This window comes from Symphalangus syndactylus, chromosome 19, assembly GCF_028878055.3.
Source record: "Symphalangus syndactylus isolate Jambi chromosome 19, NHGRI_mSymSyn1-v2.1_pri, whole genome shotgun sequence".
NCBI lineage: Eukaryota > Metazoa > Chordata > Mammalia > Primates > Hylobatidae > Symphalangus > Symphalangus syndactylus.
Window position 1 is genome coordinate 71,572,044 of NC_072434.2, and position 17,067 is coordinate 71,589,110.

Here is a 17,067-nt window from a genome sequence, read left to right on the forward strand (position 1 = left end):
TCTCACTCTTAGCTAAGTCCCAAACTGCCAATTACACATGCCAGAAAATGTTGAATAAAAAAAAAATTACTATTTAGTAATTTAGTGTTTTCACTTATACTCAGTTGGCTTAGCCTACATTTTAATATTAAATTACCTTTTTGAGAGGAAGAGTCTGAATCCATTCCATGGAGTTCACATCAAAGATATCAACTGCATTTTCACTGTACACCGAGAGGTATGGTGCATTGTAACCTGGGAGAAGGGAAGGAGGGGGCAGCTTGCGGATTACTTTTAACTATTAAACCCCAAATATTTTGAAAGGTCTACACTAAATAACTGTAGAGTGGAATCCCACCCAAATCCTATGTGGCTATCATATAGTAGCCAAATCAAAACATTTTTGAAGCAAACAGAACATATATCGTAAATGAAGAACTGGTACACCACGGTTCAGATTATATAGCTGTTATAATATAGACGGATTCTGTAAACACCAGGGGTATACTGTTTCTTTGCCCAACATGAGTTCTATAAAGGAATTTCATTATATTTAAAGTATTTGATTCCTAAAAGTAGTTAAGTTATTGACAGTGAATCAAACTTAGAAAGCAGACAAATCTTCAGGTAAGTGTGCTAGTCCCTGTTAAGAATGTATAATAAAGCACTGTAGCACAGTTACATGAAGAGGGTAGATGCTCAATATATGCTTGTTGAAAGAATGAATATCAACAAATGGTGACACAGGCAAAGAAAGATTCAATGGTTTACTTAAACTAAGGTTACAAAGGGAATTATTGGCAGAGTTATACAAAAAAGTCAGACATTCCAACTCTGACTCTACATTAGAATAATCGTAATTATTATCTGACTCAGTTACAAGACAGCATTTATTCTATTGATAAGAAAGAGAGTGTGAGAGTGTGTGGGTTTGTGTTTTTAGAGATAAGGTCTCATTGTGTTGCCTAGGCTGGAGTGCAGTGGCATGATCATAGCTCAAGTGATCCTCCCACCTCAGCCTCTTGGGTAGTTGGGACGACAGGCATGCAACCACTACACCTGGCTAATTAAAGAGAATTTTTTATAGAGACTGGTTCTTGCTATGTTGCCCAGGTTGGCCTCGAACTTCTGGCCTCAAGCGATCCTCCCGCCTCAGCCTCCTGAAGTGCTGGGATTACAGGTGTAAGCCACTGTGCCTACCTAAGACTATATTTTTCAGAAGAAACAAAATATTAAAAATAGTTAATTCCCAAGATCTGCAGTTGAAAGCTGGAAAGACAAAAAACAACAACAATAACAACAAAAAATAGTTAAGTCGTTCATCCCAGGATGGAGGGTGGGGAAAAAAAAAGTCTGGATGGGTAGAACTAGAGGTATTTTTCTTTTGTCCTGTTGACACAAACTTTCTGATTTTTCTGTAATAAGCATGGATTGCCCTTCCAAACTTTCTTGCACTGAACCTTTAAACTTGACTAGACCCATACCCATCACTCCTCCTCCTATCTTATTACAAATGAAGAGGTTTTACTCCTCCTGCCCCCAAGTAATTCTTGCACTTGTCTTCTGAATTTTGTCCTCTCTGGCCTTCTTGGCAGTCTTACTCTATTTCCCATATAGACTACTTATCCACGTAGTTCCCTAGGGTTTTTTTTCCCTTCAGCATTTTAACATGCTTAAGTATTTTTCATTAAAAACAAAACAGTTTGGATGAAATACTTCTCCTATGTGCTTCTATAGAACTCTCTACTTCTGCTATCATAGCACTTACACTGTACTGCAACTACTTGCTTTATCACAAATCTTTTCTACTGCACCCCATGCTCTGTGGGGTTAAGACTGTATCTATTTTACTCATTGCTATAACTCATATTCAATGGCACATATTCAATAATAATTGGATTATTTTCAATAACCAAAGTATTCTATAATTAAAAGTATTCAATAAGGCTGGGTGTGGTGAGTCAAGCCTATAATCTCAGTGCTTTGGGAGACCAAGTTGGGAGGACTGCTTGAGGACAAGAATTTGAGACCAGCCTGAACAACTAATGAGACCATCTCTACAAAAATAAAAAATAAAAACGTAAGCTGGGTGTGGTGGTGTGCACCTGCTGTCCCAGCTACTCGGGAGGCTGAAGTAGGAGGATTGCTTCAGCCCAGGAGTTGGAGGCTGCAGTGGGCTATGATGATACCACTGTACTCTAGGTCTAACCTGGGTGACAGAGCAAGACTCCATCTCTCAAAAAAAAAAAAGTATTCAATAATTTATTATGTCTTAATATTTCTTGAAGGGGTAAAATAAGCAATTATAAATATCTACTCATCTAGATAAAAGTGGAAAACTGAAAAAACACCTCTTATAAATGCTACATTATACCTTTACATACCTGATCAAATAATTCACTTAGTAACTACTTCTCCAGAGTAAGTTCTGTGAGACACTGAAGCTTACAAGCACCATATTCTGGGGGACCATGAGATAACAATTCAGGATTATTTCAAAATACAATGTGGGATGTCGGGTAAAAAATCCATCTTAGTGAAATATTCCACAGAAAGATGTTTTGTTTAAATTACGCACATGCTAATGCTGGCCCTGTTTGCCCAGGCCTAACTACATATGGTTTTTACATCAACAACATAATCAATACTGAGGAAAAGCATTAAGAATGACTTTTTAAAAAAACTGTTACTAACAATGACAACATTTGGGAGACGAAGTGGAAGGGAAAAGGAAGGAAAGAGACATAAAGATAAGACAGCCATAAGAAAGAGAATCTTACAACAAGAGGAAGGATTTGCTGGCCACATCAATTCCTGTTGTCTAGATCTTCGGCCCTGGCAGTCAGTGTATATCCCAATGCTGTTAAAACACAGCAGATATTCTTTACTGGAGATCTCAACTGCGCAGATAGCATCCATTGGTTGGTGTGCAATAAATGATAGTGTATGGTCATTTGAATGGAGCATACTGAATGGACTTCCTTCTCCATTCAAGGGGTATCTTAGAAATCCTGACTGGAATCCCACACAGAGTTGTTCACTGAAGATTGCCATCCACTGGACATTATATGGGACTTGAATTTCCTTAAATTTTCTGTGACGGGTCTTGCTCTGAAATAGTTCATAACAGAGGACCTGCCTTTTCATAGCCACACACAGGCATGTGAGAGCTCCATGGCGCATCTTTCCAGAAGTTATGGTTTGACACCCTTTAGTTTCTGCCAGCTTGTAAAAATCGGTCTCTCGCCCATCCAATGCTGACATAGGAAAAAGTCGTACATGACGATTTCGTCCTGAGATCACAGCAACAAGCTGATCATTTGGAATGAGTTCAATCTGATGAATCTTCTTATTGTCACCAACTCTAATAATTTCTAAACACAGAAAGAATAATAAAATATAGTTTTATTGATTAATCATATCCCAATTATACTCAAAAGGATATAAGTCAACTTACAGATGCACACACGGAAGAACAAGACATCAGAAGTCACAGGAAAAAAAGATTATCAAACCCATCGTAAGATAATTTAACTCACCTATAGTACGTATTAAATTGAATCCTGAGATTTCTGACAGCCAAGGCAAACCCCAAAGGATTCTTGTGTAAAAGTATGCCAAATCTTCAAGGAAAACTTTTTTACTGGCACTAAATTCTAGGGAACGTCACCATAGGATTCCCATTTTTAAAAACAGAGAACTTATTTTTCAGAAGTTTTTATATAGGTAACAATGCATTGTTTTCCCATGATCTAAGTTGACATAAAGATAAAACTTAGAATATTGTATTTATGAATACCAAGTTATATTGGTTTCTCTTTATTTCACCCAGCATTTAGTTTTTCCCTAGAAGAAAAACCTCCAAATAAACACATTTTAATAGCTGTTGCCTCTTCTGGTACTAATAGAACAATGTGAAAATCAAGTTGTATATATTTTTTTTCACGTTCCATCTTTAGAAATGCAATCTGGGCTGGGCGCAGTGGCTCATGCCTGTAATCCCAGCACTTTGGGAGGCTGAGGCGGGTGGATCACCTGAAGCTGGGAGTTCGAGACCAACCTGGCCAACATGGAGAAACCTCGTCTCTACTAAAAATACAAAATTAGCCAGGCATGGTGGTGCATGCCTGTAATCCCAGCTACTGGGAGGCTGAGGCAGGAGAATCTCTTGAACCCAGGAGGTGGAGGCTGCAGTGAGCCGAGATCGTGCCACTGCACTCCAGCCTGGGCAGCAAGAGTGAAACTCCGTCTCAAAAAAAAAAAAAAAAAAAAAAAAAAAAAAAAAAAAAAGAAATGCAATCTGAGTTCATAAATAATATGATACAAGAAAGACAATACATATTTGAAGTTTTAAACCTCAGGGGGATTATAGAAATTTAAAAATAATCTTTTAATTTATAAACATATCAAATTAGGTCTGGAAAATTTTAGTCACAGGATAAATATGAGCAAATCCTGCTCTTTGTAGAATTTAGAATCTAGAGTTTAATTTTTTTAACACGATTTAAAATTACTCCAAAAAAAAAAAAAAAAGTTTTCTCTTACCATCTTTGGTGACATGTACAACAAATAACCCTTCTTCGTTTCCCAAAGCAATTCTTTCATGATCTATGTAAGACATGAATGTGAAAGATTTTTATTAGGAAAAAAACCATGTGATGCTAATAAACCAGATAAGAACATTTGGTGCAAAAAATGGAAATAAAATAAATTACAATAACAGTTTACACTATTTCCTTTCAGATTATACTGGTAAATCTCTCATGTCTTCTAAAATAGAACAATTATTACAGAATAATCCGTATCAATACTTACAAAAAGAAGTAAATGTTTAATAAATGATGAAACAAAATGAAAAACCTAAGTTATTCTACACTTCTTGTTTTGGGAGGTAAAAGTTGTGAATGGCATTTGAACCATACTCATTAAACTTTTCAGTATTTATGGAAAGTAATAAAAGAGTTAGATGCATACACAGGAATACAGCAAAAATTTAAATCTCCAGACACAGAAACTGCCATTTGTTAAGGGGATTTCTTTTATGCAGTGTTATGTATTCCATCTTATTTAAACTTCCCAATAACCTTAGCAAGGTAATTACCATCTGTATTTTATATATTAAACTCTAAGAAACTAACTTGTTCTAAATCACACAAACAGAAAATAGACCGGTAGGCTAATGTTTAGCACTGTTGTTTTTCCAGGAAAAAAAGGCACTTTGAAAGTGTACTTATACTCTTGCTTACTGAAAAACAAAGATCTGATATAGGTCTCATTCATTCAATAAACATGTACTGAGCATTTGTGATATGATGCACAGTATGTTGGACACTGGGGATTCCTAGATGAAAGCCAATCCCTGTTCTCAAGGTACATTAGTAAATAATTATAATAATATGATAAATGTTATAAGTTCATACCTATGATTGCGGCTGCCTGGGTTGTTTTAATGAGGGGTAGAGTGCTGTCATAAGCCTCTTTGGGAACATAGACTGAGCGGTCTCTGAATTTGTTTTTCTTCAAAATCTTGTGCAATTCACTCAGCACTCCCACCCACTTACTCTTCTCATTCTCACTGTCTGCTAGCATCAGGATTGAACATTTGTTATTAGATGCTGAGAGCTGGGAAGCTGTGACCTAGAACAATTTAATCAATATTCATGATATTAGAAAAGACACCCTTTATGCTAGTTTCATGATTATGTTAGTTTGCTTAGCACTCACCAGTAAAATGAGCATTCATTAAATGATACCGTTACTGGAGTTTAGCTATTCCTAATCAGAATAACTACCTTTAGCACTAGAATACATGACAAAGCAAAGGTGGCAGATATCATTTGAAATGTTAGTATCATTTTCATTTTCCTTCTATAAAAGTGCCAGAACACTATCACTAAAGAGGCATTAAATATATAACAACAACAACAACTGACATTTATTGAGTAAATACTGAGCACCAGGTAGATCTAAGCACTTTACAAGTATTAACTCATTTAACTCTGTTAACATCGTCATGATTTAGGATGTACTGTCATTATATCCTTATTTTATATATGAAAAAAATGGTGATGCAAAGAAATTAAATCATTTCTCCAAGGACACACAACTAGAAGTCTGGGATCTTGTGCCCATGCTCTTAAGCGCCACACCATACTGACTTTGCGACTTGTTTTAAGAAGTCAGAAGTGCTCAGAAATATATTATCTGTTACTTCACAACAATAACTCGCATTATCATTAAGATTTGATCATTTAAATTAACATTTAAATGAAGGTTTATCATTATACAAACAACACTATCAGAGCAGTTTTAAATTTTACCTATATGAATTCCTTATTATAAGTAAAGAATTCCTTATTAGGTAGCAGTGACAATAAAATCACACTATGAAAATCAGTTATAGATCAGTGGGCCTCTGTAGGCTCCCTTGGTGGCTGGGAGGAAAATAAATAGTTGTCAGTCTGGGAACTAAGAGACTAAGTATAATCTTTGCCTGACCTTCCTTAGATACAAGATTCATAGACAAATATAGAGAGATAGGCATAACAATTGGGCAGTAGTTTGTTTTTTTTTTAACCTCTATTGTCTTAATTTACCAACTCAAGATTGCATCGTGGCAAGAGCCTCCAAAGACGGCTACCAACAAGTCCTCCTAAGGAATTCCATTCTTCTCATCAAGAGGTGGAGTCTATTTCCCCTCCCCTTAAATCTGGGCTGAACTCATGACTTGCTTTGAACCAACAGAATGCAGAAGGGTTATTGTAACTGTTTTGGGCCTAGTCCTCAAAGGGCCTGGCAGCTTATTTTGCTCTCTTAGAAGCCAGCCACTAGGAGCTCAGCCAGCCTACCTGATGACCAGAGACCACATGGAGGGAGTTCACAAAGAGGAGAACTGAGATCACCCAGCTAACGGCCAGCACCCAGATGTAAGAGCAAGGTCATTAGACGTCCTGGCCCCAAATGAGCTGAATGCAGTCATATGAGTGACACTAGCTGACACCACAAGAACTTTACAGCTGGTCCACAGAATAGTGAAAAATAGTAAATCATTGTTGGTTTAAGCTAGTAAGTTTTGGAATGGCTGTTACAAAGCAGTAACAAACACATTAATTTTTCAAGACAGACATTTTTATTTTTTTAAAAACTTGAGAAACCTCACACTTATCTAATTTTCCATGTGGTAGTATTTATTTAAAAATTGAATTGGAACTAAAAAATATTATCTAACAGGAAGCATATTTTATAAGCCATATATTGATGCTTTCTCCAGGTCTTTCACTAATTAAATACTTAGCACCAACTTTCTATACCTTCAAGTACTGGATGACATGAAATATATAAAAGAATATAATATTTGGTTTTACTTATAGTGAATTTATGATTTATACAGGGAGGCAAAATATACTCATTAAAAACACATAATTCAGTGATCAAATTATAGCATACACACTTACCCTAAATATACAGGGTATATCTTTCCGACTTGCATGAATAACATCAGAAGCTAAGACTGAACTCACAGAAAATTCTTCATCCCTGAACAAAAGGCAAAGCATTAAAAGTTAGTATATGTGGCTATGTGTGGGTGGTTTGGGGCGTGTATCCAAATAACACATACCCAAAGCTTAACTGCACCAAACACCCAAATTTAATTTTTTAAAAAAATTAATTTTTCCCCATTGTAATTAATAGTGCCCCAAATAATTTATCAAGAATAACTTCCTAGTGGCATATTATACAAGAGCTAGAAATCATTGCTGGCTTACCCACAGTCACAAGGCCAGTTAAGTATACATGTAGAACTGGGATTTGAACCCTGGTAGGTCTCTGGAGCCTCCAGTGGACCTTCTTGCCTCCCATAATAAACCTTAAGTACCCTTAACCCAGCTCATGTTATATTTTATTGTTCCTTCAACATCTAAAACATATTTCCTCCACAATAATTTCTTGTGATTCCCTTAATTTTGCTGTTGGTACCATGACTCCCTTAGTCTTACAGGCTTGACACTTTAGTCCTATTTTTGATTCTTCTCCCTATCTATATTCAGTCCCTTAGTAAGTTCTATCAGATTTTTCTTGCCAATATTTCTTGAATCTATCCCATCATGTTCCATATTTTGTAGGGGAAGATAATGTATTTGAGATGCTAATGTGAAGTGTCAATGTGAGTCATAGCTAGAAATTCCAGTTTTGAGCAATGGATGGATATATCTGAACTGGAGATACAAGCCTGGGAGTCATCAATGCTGAGGCGATGGCTGAAGCTGTGAGTAACTATGATCACTCAAGGACAGTGCCTGGAGTTAGGAGAAAAGGTGAAGGAGAGAGCACTAAGGAACATGGGAAGAATCTGAAAAATGAGACCAGAAGTGTTTAAGGGCTGTACTTACTTAAATGTTTACTGATCATGTTTTCCAGAAGCCTTTCTGATTTTTATTTTCTTTCCTCACATTGAAATTATACTCTAAGCCTTTAGGTGATGTGAAAATATAAGCTTCACATGTTAGGCCTCCATTACCCCATTTACACAGGTCTTTTGGTCACCAACTTCTTTTTCCTTAACTCCTAGCCCCTCACACTCAACACACATACCAACCTGTCCTATAAATACACCTTACTTCCTATTTTCAATTCTGTTACTATAGCAATATTAGCAAATTAGAAAATACGAAATTAGTTCATTTAAATAAACCATGGCAACACAATTTTTAAAAATCAGAAACTTTAAAATTCCTATGTTGCAATGATACAAATAATTTTACCTTCAGAGTCTTACCTCATGTCAATCACTTGACTAATGACAACACTGGGCTGAGATGCTTTTCCTTCGGCAATATCGTACAGAAAGAGTTTGAAGTCACACACTATAGCCAGTGCTCTCTGCCACCCTTTCTTCACTCCAGCTGGCTTAGGAATCTTAGTTTTGTTTTAGACAGACAAACAGCCAAAACAACTCAAATGAAAATATCCCTTAAATTACATATGTAATTGCATGGTGAAGACCTACAGATAATGCAGACGTTTTATAAGTCTGCCATTCTGGTTGGTAAAGTAGCAGATGAGACACATATCATTAAGCTATGAGAAAATGTGAGAACACATTCTTCAAATATTGAATGACTTTTTATTCTGAGAAACATTTTAATGGTACCATTTTAACTTTCACTCATGTTTCATAAAAATAACACTCATGGTTTTCTTTCTAAATAGCATAAAAGTCAAATTTGGTGTAAGATGAAGTTCAGCTTACATTGTAAATACTACCCAAGATAACAAGACTATGCCTTAATAGCTCATAATTCATAACCATATGCCACCTCCCTTGCAAGACCAGGTGCTACAAACTCCTTTATGAAGATTTCATCACAAGATAGGAACAATATGGAAAAACCTGAGACATTTTATAACTTATTTCCATGTAAAAGCTAGGTTTTTGTTTGCAAATCATTATTCTAGATGAAATAAAATTATTAGATGAATTTTATTCATTTAATTTTCCATCAAGAACTATGCTCTTAAAATAACTGGATTTGATTTTAATTCATTAATAAATCTTAAAAGATTAATCTAAACCCAACTTAATCATACTTACCCTGACATGACCTTCATATGCTGTTCCTATTCCTTTCTGAGGATCTATACCCAGGGGACCTTTTGTCTGTTCAGGAGGAACTGGACAAGTGGTTGGAGCTTTGTTTACACAAGTTATATGGCATGAGAATCCACACACTTTTGGAGGGAAAAAAGAAACGTTTGATAAAAATTCATTTTAACAAAAAGAAAATTCATAACACTCACTGCATACAAGATGCTATGTTAGATGAATGCTTATCTCCAATTTTACTTTAAATAACTGTTTTATCATTTGGGTAGCTGATTCATTTGCTTACCAATGACAATTTTAATGAGACATAGTAAATATTTAAAAAATTATTTGTATTACTGTTGTTCTGTATTGACATTAGTGATCAAAAAAAGAAGCAAATAGAAGAAGCATCTAACCTTGTGAATAAAATGATTGATTTAGATTTTCTAAAGGAGTAGTTTCTAGAGTTTTTTGCTCTTCATCCCACTGCAACTTGGCATCTGCCTTGAAATTTCTGTTGCAAGGGTCACTAGTGGGTATTAAGCTACCTGACATCTTTGGTTTGGCAAACCCTACCAATCCTTGAAAATGCAGTTTTTCAATGACTAAAAAAGCACAAGTTAAAGATAAATTTTAGGAGTTATTATTATATATACTTAAACTACTACTAAAATAACAATAGTTAACTTTATGGAGTGCTTTTTATTTTTCTATAACAATCTAAGAGAGGTACAGTTACCATCTCTATAAATGGACTACATATCACTGATGGATACTGTGAAACCAGCAGAGAGGCAAGATGACAAAAATCATCCGAATGTCTCAATTCACTTTATTTATTTATTAAAGAGAAGGTCTTGCTATGTTGCCCAGGCTGGCCTCAAAACGATCCTCTTGTCTTAGCCTCCTGAGTAGTTGGGACTATAGGCATGAGCCATCACACTCAACTTCAATTCACTTTTAAGTGGAGTATCTAGCAAGTTATGATTTGTTTTACTTACAAGCAAAGGGCAGTGGAAGCAACAAAATAAGTATCCTATACTGGATCTAATTCCAACCAGCCACAAGGAAAGGAACATGACAGGAATCTTTAGAAGCTGGAACCACGTTATTATAACATTTACAAAAGCCTGGCAGACAAAGGCTAGGAACAGTCTCGTGAGTCCCCATAGCTTCATAAAGCAGGCTTCAAAGGGTCTGAAGAAAAGATAGGCACAATTTCACAGCAAAAGACTCTAGAAGGGAAGAGAGTCTGAGAAGACCTCAAAAATTCCTACTATGAATTGCAAATAATTGTGGTGCATAAAAAATGACATGGGACTTAAAGCCAGGTAGCTGGCCAGGATTCTTTCTGATAGACAAATTTTAAAATGACATACCAGTACCGGCTAAGTTCCAAAATGAAACAAAGCTTGAAAACTACAAATTTTCTCCTTCTTTGGCTTCAGTCACACCTTCCTAGTCAACAATACAGGCGATTCCTTCTCAGGTTACTTGGCTATCTTTTCCTGTTGCCTTCCCTTAACTAAGTAAGAGACTCATGTACTTGCTCTCTTCGCAATCTACATGTACTTCTTGGATGTCATTCATGTTTATAACTTAATACACTCCTAACTCTTAAATCTCTGCTTTCTTAACCCTGAACATTTTATTTGGCTCTAAACACACGTATCTAATGGATTAGTTAAAATACTGGAATCTGGATCTTTCACTTTAGCTGTGAGAAGTAACCAAACAGAATGCACTGCCTTAAGATGTTATTAATTTCCCTCTTACTCAAAGTACTCAGATATAGGCTAACTACAAGTATATTATAAAGGAAACACATGCATCTGATGGGGATTGGCTATATTTCCTTTAAGGTCCCTTCCCATCCTAACAGAAGAGATAGGAAATGGTAACTAGTATTAGAATTTGAGTTAGCAACTATTTTCTTGTCTTTTTCATAAGATAAATCAATATATGAGAGATCTTCAGAATGTTCATGGAAAACACTATTATGGAAAAACTATGCATGGATTTAAAATTTTCTTTTGCACCAAAATAAATGCATACTAACTTGTTATAATATGTCTGAAAAGGATCTAGTTTGAGGCACTAAGAAGAATGAGACATCAATTTGAAAAGAGCCCCTATCAGAGCAACATGAATTCTGCTAAAATTAAGTAAGAACAAATATAAAATTTACAATGAAGCTTGGGTAAAATCATTGATGCTTTACAAAAAGTTTATGGGGACAATGCCTGATATGGTTTGGCTGTGTTCCTACCCAAATCTCATCTTGAATTGTAGCTCCCCTAATTCCCACGTGTCATGGGAGGGACACAGTGGGAGGTAATTGAATCATGAGGGCAGGTCTCTCTGTGCTGCTCTGGTGATAGTGAATAAGTCTCATGAAATCTGATGGTTTTATAAAGGGGAGTTCCCCTGCACATGCTCTCTTGCCTGCCGCCATGTAAGACGTGACTTTGCTTCTCTTTCACCTTCCACCATGATTGTGAGGCCTCCCCAGTCATGTGGAACTGAGTCAATTAAACCTCTTTCCTTTATAAATTACCCAGTCTTGGGTATATCTTTATTAGCAGCGTGAGAAGAGACAAATACAATGCCTTCAAGAAATCAGCAGTTTACAAATGGATAACTCATTTTAAGAAGGGATAAGATGATGTCAAAGATGAAACCTGCAGTAGCAAACCTTCCACATTAATTTGCCAGGAAAAAAATTAATCTTGTTCATGCTCTGTCTGAAGAGGACTGATGAGTAACAGCACAAACAACAGCCAATACCACAGACATCTCAACTGGTTCAGCTTACACAATTCTGACTGAAAATGAATGCTGAGCAAACTTCCCACTTGTCGGGTGCCAAAACCACTGCACCCGGATCAGCTGCAGAATGTTCAACGGAAATTTTAAACAAGTGGGATCAAGATCCTGAAGCATTTCTTTGAAGAACAGCAGCAGGAGATGCAACATGGCTTTACCAGTATGATCCTGAAGACAAAGCACAATCAAAGCAATGGCTACCAAGAGGTAGAAGTGGTCCAGTCACAGCAAAAGTGGACCAGTCAAGAGCAAAGGTCATGGCAATAGTTTTTTGGGATGCTTGAGGCATTTTACTTGTTGGCTTTCTGGAGAGCTAAAGAATGATGGCACCTGTTTATTATGAGAGTGTTTTGAGAAATACAGCCAAAGCTTTAGCAGAAAAACGCCTGGGAAAAGCTTCACCAGAGTCCTTCTTCACCATGACAATGCGCCTCCTGCTCAGTCCTCTCATCAGACAACAGCAATTTTGTGAGTGTTTCCATGGGAAATCATTAGGCATCCACCTTACAGTCCTGATTTGGTTCCTTCTGACTTTTTTGTTTCTGAATTTCAAAAAGTCTTTAAGGGCACCCATCTTTCTTCAGTTACATCTAATGCTAAATGACGAGTTAATGGGTGCAGGAAATCAACATGGCACATGGATACATATGTAACAAACCTGCACATTGTGCACATGTACCCTAAAACCCTAAAGTATAATAAAAAAAAAAATAATAATGTAAAGGAGACTACACTGACATGGTTACATTCTCAGGACCCTCTGTTCTTTAGGGATGGACTAAATGGGTGGTGTAATTGCTTACAAAGTTGTCTTGAACTTAATGGAGTTTATGTTAAAAAAATAAAGTTTGTATTGTTTATTTTTATTTTTAAATTCTACTTTTCCACAAGCTTTTTGAAGTCCCCTCATATAAGGTAGTGTTGTAGTGACAAATTTCATTTGATTTTTTAAAAAAGTATTCTTCTGAAACATTAAAAAAAATATGTTCCATTATAATTTAAACCATTTTCACTTCAGAGGTCCTAGGAAAAATAAAGGAACACCCAAACAAATATACTTCCTTTTCTGTTCACATGACCCCTGACCCTCTCCTTCATCACTCAGAATGTGCGCTCTATGAGGGTAGGATCTATGCCTTTCCCCTATCCACTATTAAGTCCCCAGTGCCTAGAAGTACAGTGGGTGTTCCATAAACATATGATGAATAAATCATGGATGTTAGGGGAAAAAAAAAAAAAACCTCTGCTATTAATACAAGAATAAAATATCTTTCAGGCATAGTGGCAGACATATTTCTGAAAAGGTTCCCACACTGTCCACTTTTCAATAACAATTTCTCTAATAAATTAAACAAGGCAAAAATTCAATGAATTTTCTTCTGTCAGATAGGTTAATGTTTTTTGGCGGGGACTACAAATTTACTCAATAACAAAACAAAGACAAATTTTTAAATATATCGCCCCTGAAAAATACGTCTAGTTTCTCGAACATTCAACAGACAACACAGATTGTTTCCATTCCTGTTATGCAAAAAAGCAAATGATTAAGTAAAACAAACATTTATACACCTTTGAAAGAGAATCAACTACTTATTTGATTACAATTTAGATAGTGAAGTCATATTTTTTCTTTCCTTTATGTTCTTACCTTCACATGAACAGCCCTGTCTTATTAAACCCACCATCAAGGAGGTACACTGATGACACTTGGTAGGAGTAGTAAAAGATTTTACAAAAAACTGGTGCATCTTGCGCTGCAAAACAAATTGATAAAAAAACACATAATTGTTTAAAATATTTCCATAATGTGAGTCCCTATGCCCCATACCACTTTTTAGAATGTTTTCTAAATAGGAATAGAATGAATTATTTCCATTTCTCATTACGTCTTCTTATAGTTTATGGTCTCTAAACATTTTTATTAGGTACTTTGAACTGGACTAAGCTAAAATAATTAAGAAGTTAAATGATAATCAATTGTTCTTGAATGCCATTTGAAAAGTATGTAAAATAATAGCTTTTTTGGGGGGCTCATAAATCTTAGCTTCAGAATTTTAATAAATTATCCAAATTATTGTTCAGCAAATAGTTAAATAAAATATTGCATATTTATACCGATACAAATATAGGATTTTAATATGCTTTATACCTTCTTAGGAAAAAAAGTTATTTAAAATTATTGTTTCTACGGTAAATCATGCATTTCTCTTTCTAGGACCAAGGACAAATAATATGCTTCACAAATCAGTTTCCTCCTATGGAAAGAGGCAGTATAACACTTGAGCAGATAAGAATACACATATATTATTCCAGAGACAGATGGCAGATTGAAATTTCTTATTGAATATCCCGTAGTTAAAGGTATCTTAGTCTTACCTGATTTACACGGTGGTAAGCAAATGTGGATTCTACCTCTTTGGAATATTCCTTTGTTTTCCAAATTAATTCTCTTAACATGTTTTAACAATAAATGATGTATAATAAATAACCTTTCATTCTGCTATGTGAACTTAGGAAAAATTCACTAAATTCTTCTCTGTCTCACTTTCCCTATCTACGAAACAGGATAAATAATAGCATCTACCTAATGGAGTGGTTAAATGACTATTAATATAAACAAAGCCTTTCAAACAGTACCTGGTACATACCAAGTACTCAAAAAACATTTAAAAAAAAAAAAAATTTCAACTCTTATTTTAGATTAGTGGGTACACGTGCAGGTTTGTTACCTGAGTATATTGTATGATGCTGAGGTTTAGGGTATGACTGATCCACATTACCCAAGTACTGAGCACAGTACCCAGTTTTTTAGCCCTGGAACCTCACCCTCCTTCCCCGTCTCTAGTAGTCCCCAGAGTCTTTTGTTGCCATCTTTATGTCCATGGGTACCTAGTGTTATTTGAATTTTGCTGTTTTTTTCTCTTTTAAATGTGTGATTGATTTAAACTACTAATAACTCGACTCCATATTCTAATAAATTATGAATACTGATTTTAAAAGGTTATCAAGTAGCATCTATTTCAGTAGACACTAACATATGAACAAAAAACTAAAGGGAATATTTGAAGCTTTAAAATTCAAGTTAAAAATAAATCTTGTTCTTTTCAACTGGAATATATGATTTGTACACTAAAAAAGTTTTAAAAAATAAAAGAAGTAGATTATCTTTTTACATAGAAAAACCTGACTACCAGCATTAGTCAGAGAATGGGGTGAGTCTCAAATTTAGAGTGGTCATGAGCTCTGGTCCAACCTCAAACCATTCTGTTTCTAGAAGTTCCTCATGATTTTTTGGTCAGTTTCAAAGCAGCACTGGGATTTGACTCTAACTAGAACACAGACTATCTTATTACTAACTCTGCAACTGCTCCTATAGCTTCTGAGTCCCAGTCAGGGTACAGACACTGTACCAGTACTTTATATAATTCATCTTATTTCGTGCAACCACCTTGGAAAGATAGATATTACTTCCTTATATGAAGGAATCTACTAAAATCATAAAATTTTGCTCTTTCTCCTGTATACTACTTTTTAATTTTTGGCTCTTTGAGAAACTATTATGAGTAAATTTTCTAGTGCTAACTTTTTCAATTGTTCAAAATGCATTAATGCAAAAGACATAAAGTTATTTTACTGGTTAGTCCTAGAGGCTTTGAATACAAAGAAGGAAAAATTAATCAACTGCTCTAAGTAGCTTCATGTTTTTCTTCTTCTAAAGGGTAACAAGACCTATCTGAAACAGTAGCAATGAAACAACTCTAGGGTTGACAAATTTATTAGTAACTCTTCACAATACCCCCCAAATTGCGTATATACATATATGATATATATATATATATCATATACTTCCTCTCCAGCAAGAGATCTATTCAGGATGTCACAATTCTGAGTATGCCAGCAGGGAAAAATATAACAACCCAGTGTTTTGGATGAGCATTAATTTTAGGTAATAAATCATCCAACTGGTAGGTGCTGGTTAAATTATGGGAGAGGTTGTGTAATCTACTACTAAAGATTAAGGGGTTTATGTTTCACTAATCTCCACTAAGGATAGTATAACATAACATAATTAAAGATCGTTATTCTGATGCTATCAATCTTTAGGTAATACACAATAGGATTTTGTTTTTGTGCTGTGAAAATGTATAAAGAAAGACACATGAATGATCAAACTTAGGGTCTAGTTTCCTTCGCTTCTAATATCCCTGTTTCCTGCCTCCTGGTCAGTATTTGATATCTAATACTTATCTTTGTGGACAGCTGTAAGAGGAGGAAAAAAATGAAAAGAAAAAAATCTAGTAAGAAAGGTATTAAAGTATGGACTAAAATTAGGATTTTAGATTATGTGATCATTTGGAGTAGAAAGAATTAACTATAACCTCAAATTTCTAAGTGATGATTAGAAAGAGTTCTTTTCTACTCCAATTTTGTCTGTGTTGTAGATTTTAAGCTACACATTGGAGAAAGTAAAATGTTTTTAATAGAAGATGTAAGAGCCAAGTAGAACCAAGTACAACTCTTGGTGAAAGTTTAAAAATGTATTGTAGATAATTAAACTTTTACCACTAATAAATGACAAGTCAAAGAGTATCTCACACAACCCTTTCTTTTTTACAAAAAATTTTAAAACGTTTTAAAGAAATTAAATTTTCTGGCCGGGCACGGTGCCTCATGCC

General features: G+C 35.2%; 1 protein-coding gene across 20 annotated transcripts in view; it reads right to left on the reverse strand.

Moving 5' to 3' along the window:
• Positions 1-17,067, reverse strand: part of CDC42BPA (CDC42 binding protein kinase alpha) — a 313,445-nt gene that overhangs the window by 34,130 nt on the left and 262,248 nt on the right. For all 20 annotated transcript variants that reach the window (XR_008649731.2, XM_055235029.2, XM_055235020.2 and 17 more), the window contains 8 exons: positions 14,040-14,145; positions 9,572-9,708; positions 8,756-8,895; positions 7,434-7,515; positions 5,400-5,616; positions 4,525-4,587; positions 2,760-3,353; positions 137-234 (listed from right to left, as the gene is read on the reverse strand). Coding sequence is in view for 19 of the 20 variants with exons in the window: in XM_055235029.2 (XP_055091004.1) it covers positions 137-234; positions 2,760-3,353; positions 4,525-4,587; positions 5,400-5,616; positions 7,434-7,515; positions 8,756-8,895; positions 9,572-9,708; positions 14,040-14,145 (1,437 nt within the window). In the remaining variant the exon portion in view is untranslated. The remainder of the gene's footprint in view (positions 1-136; positions 235-2,759; positions 3,354-4,524; positions 4,588-5,399; positions 5,617-7,433; positions 7,516-8,755; positions 8,896-9,571; positions 9,709-14,039; positions 14,146-17,067) is intronic.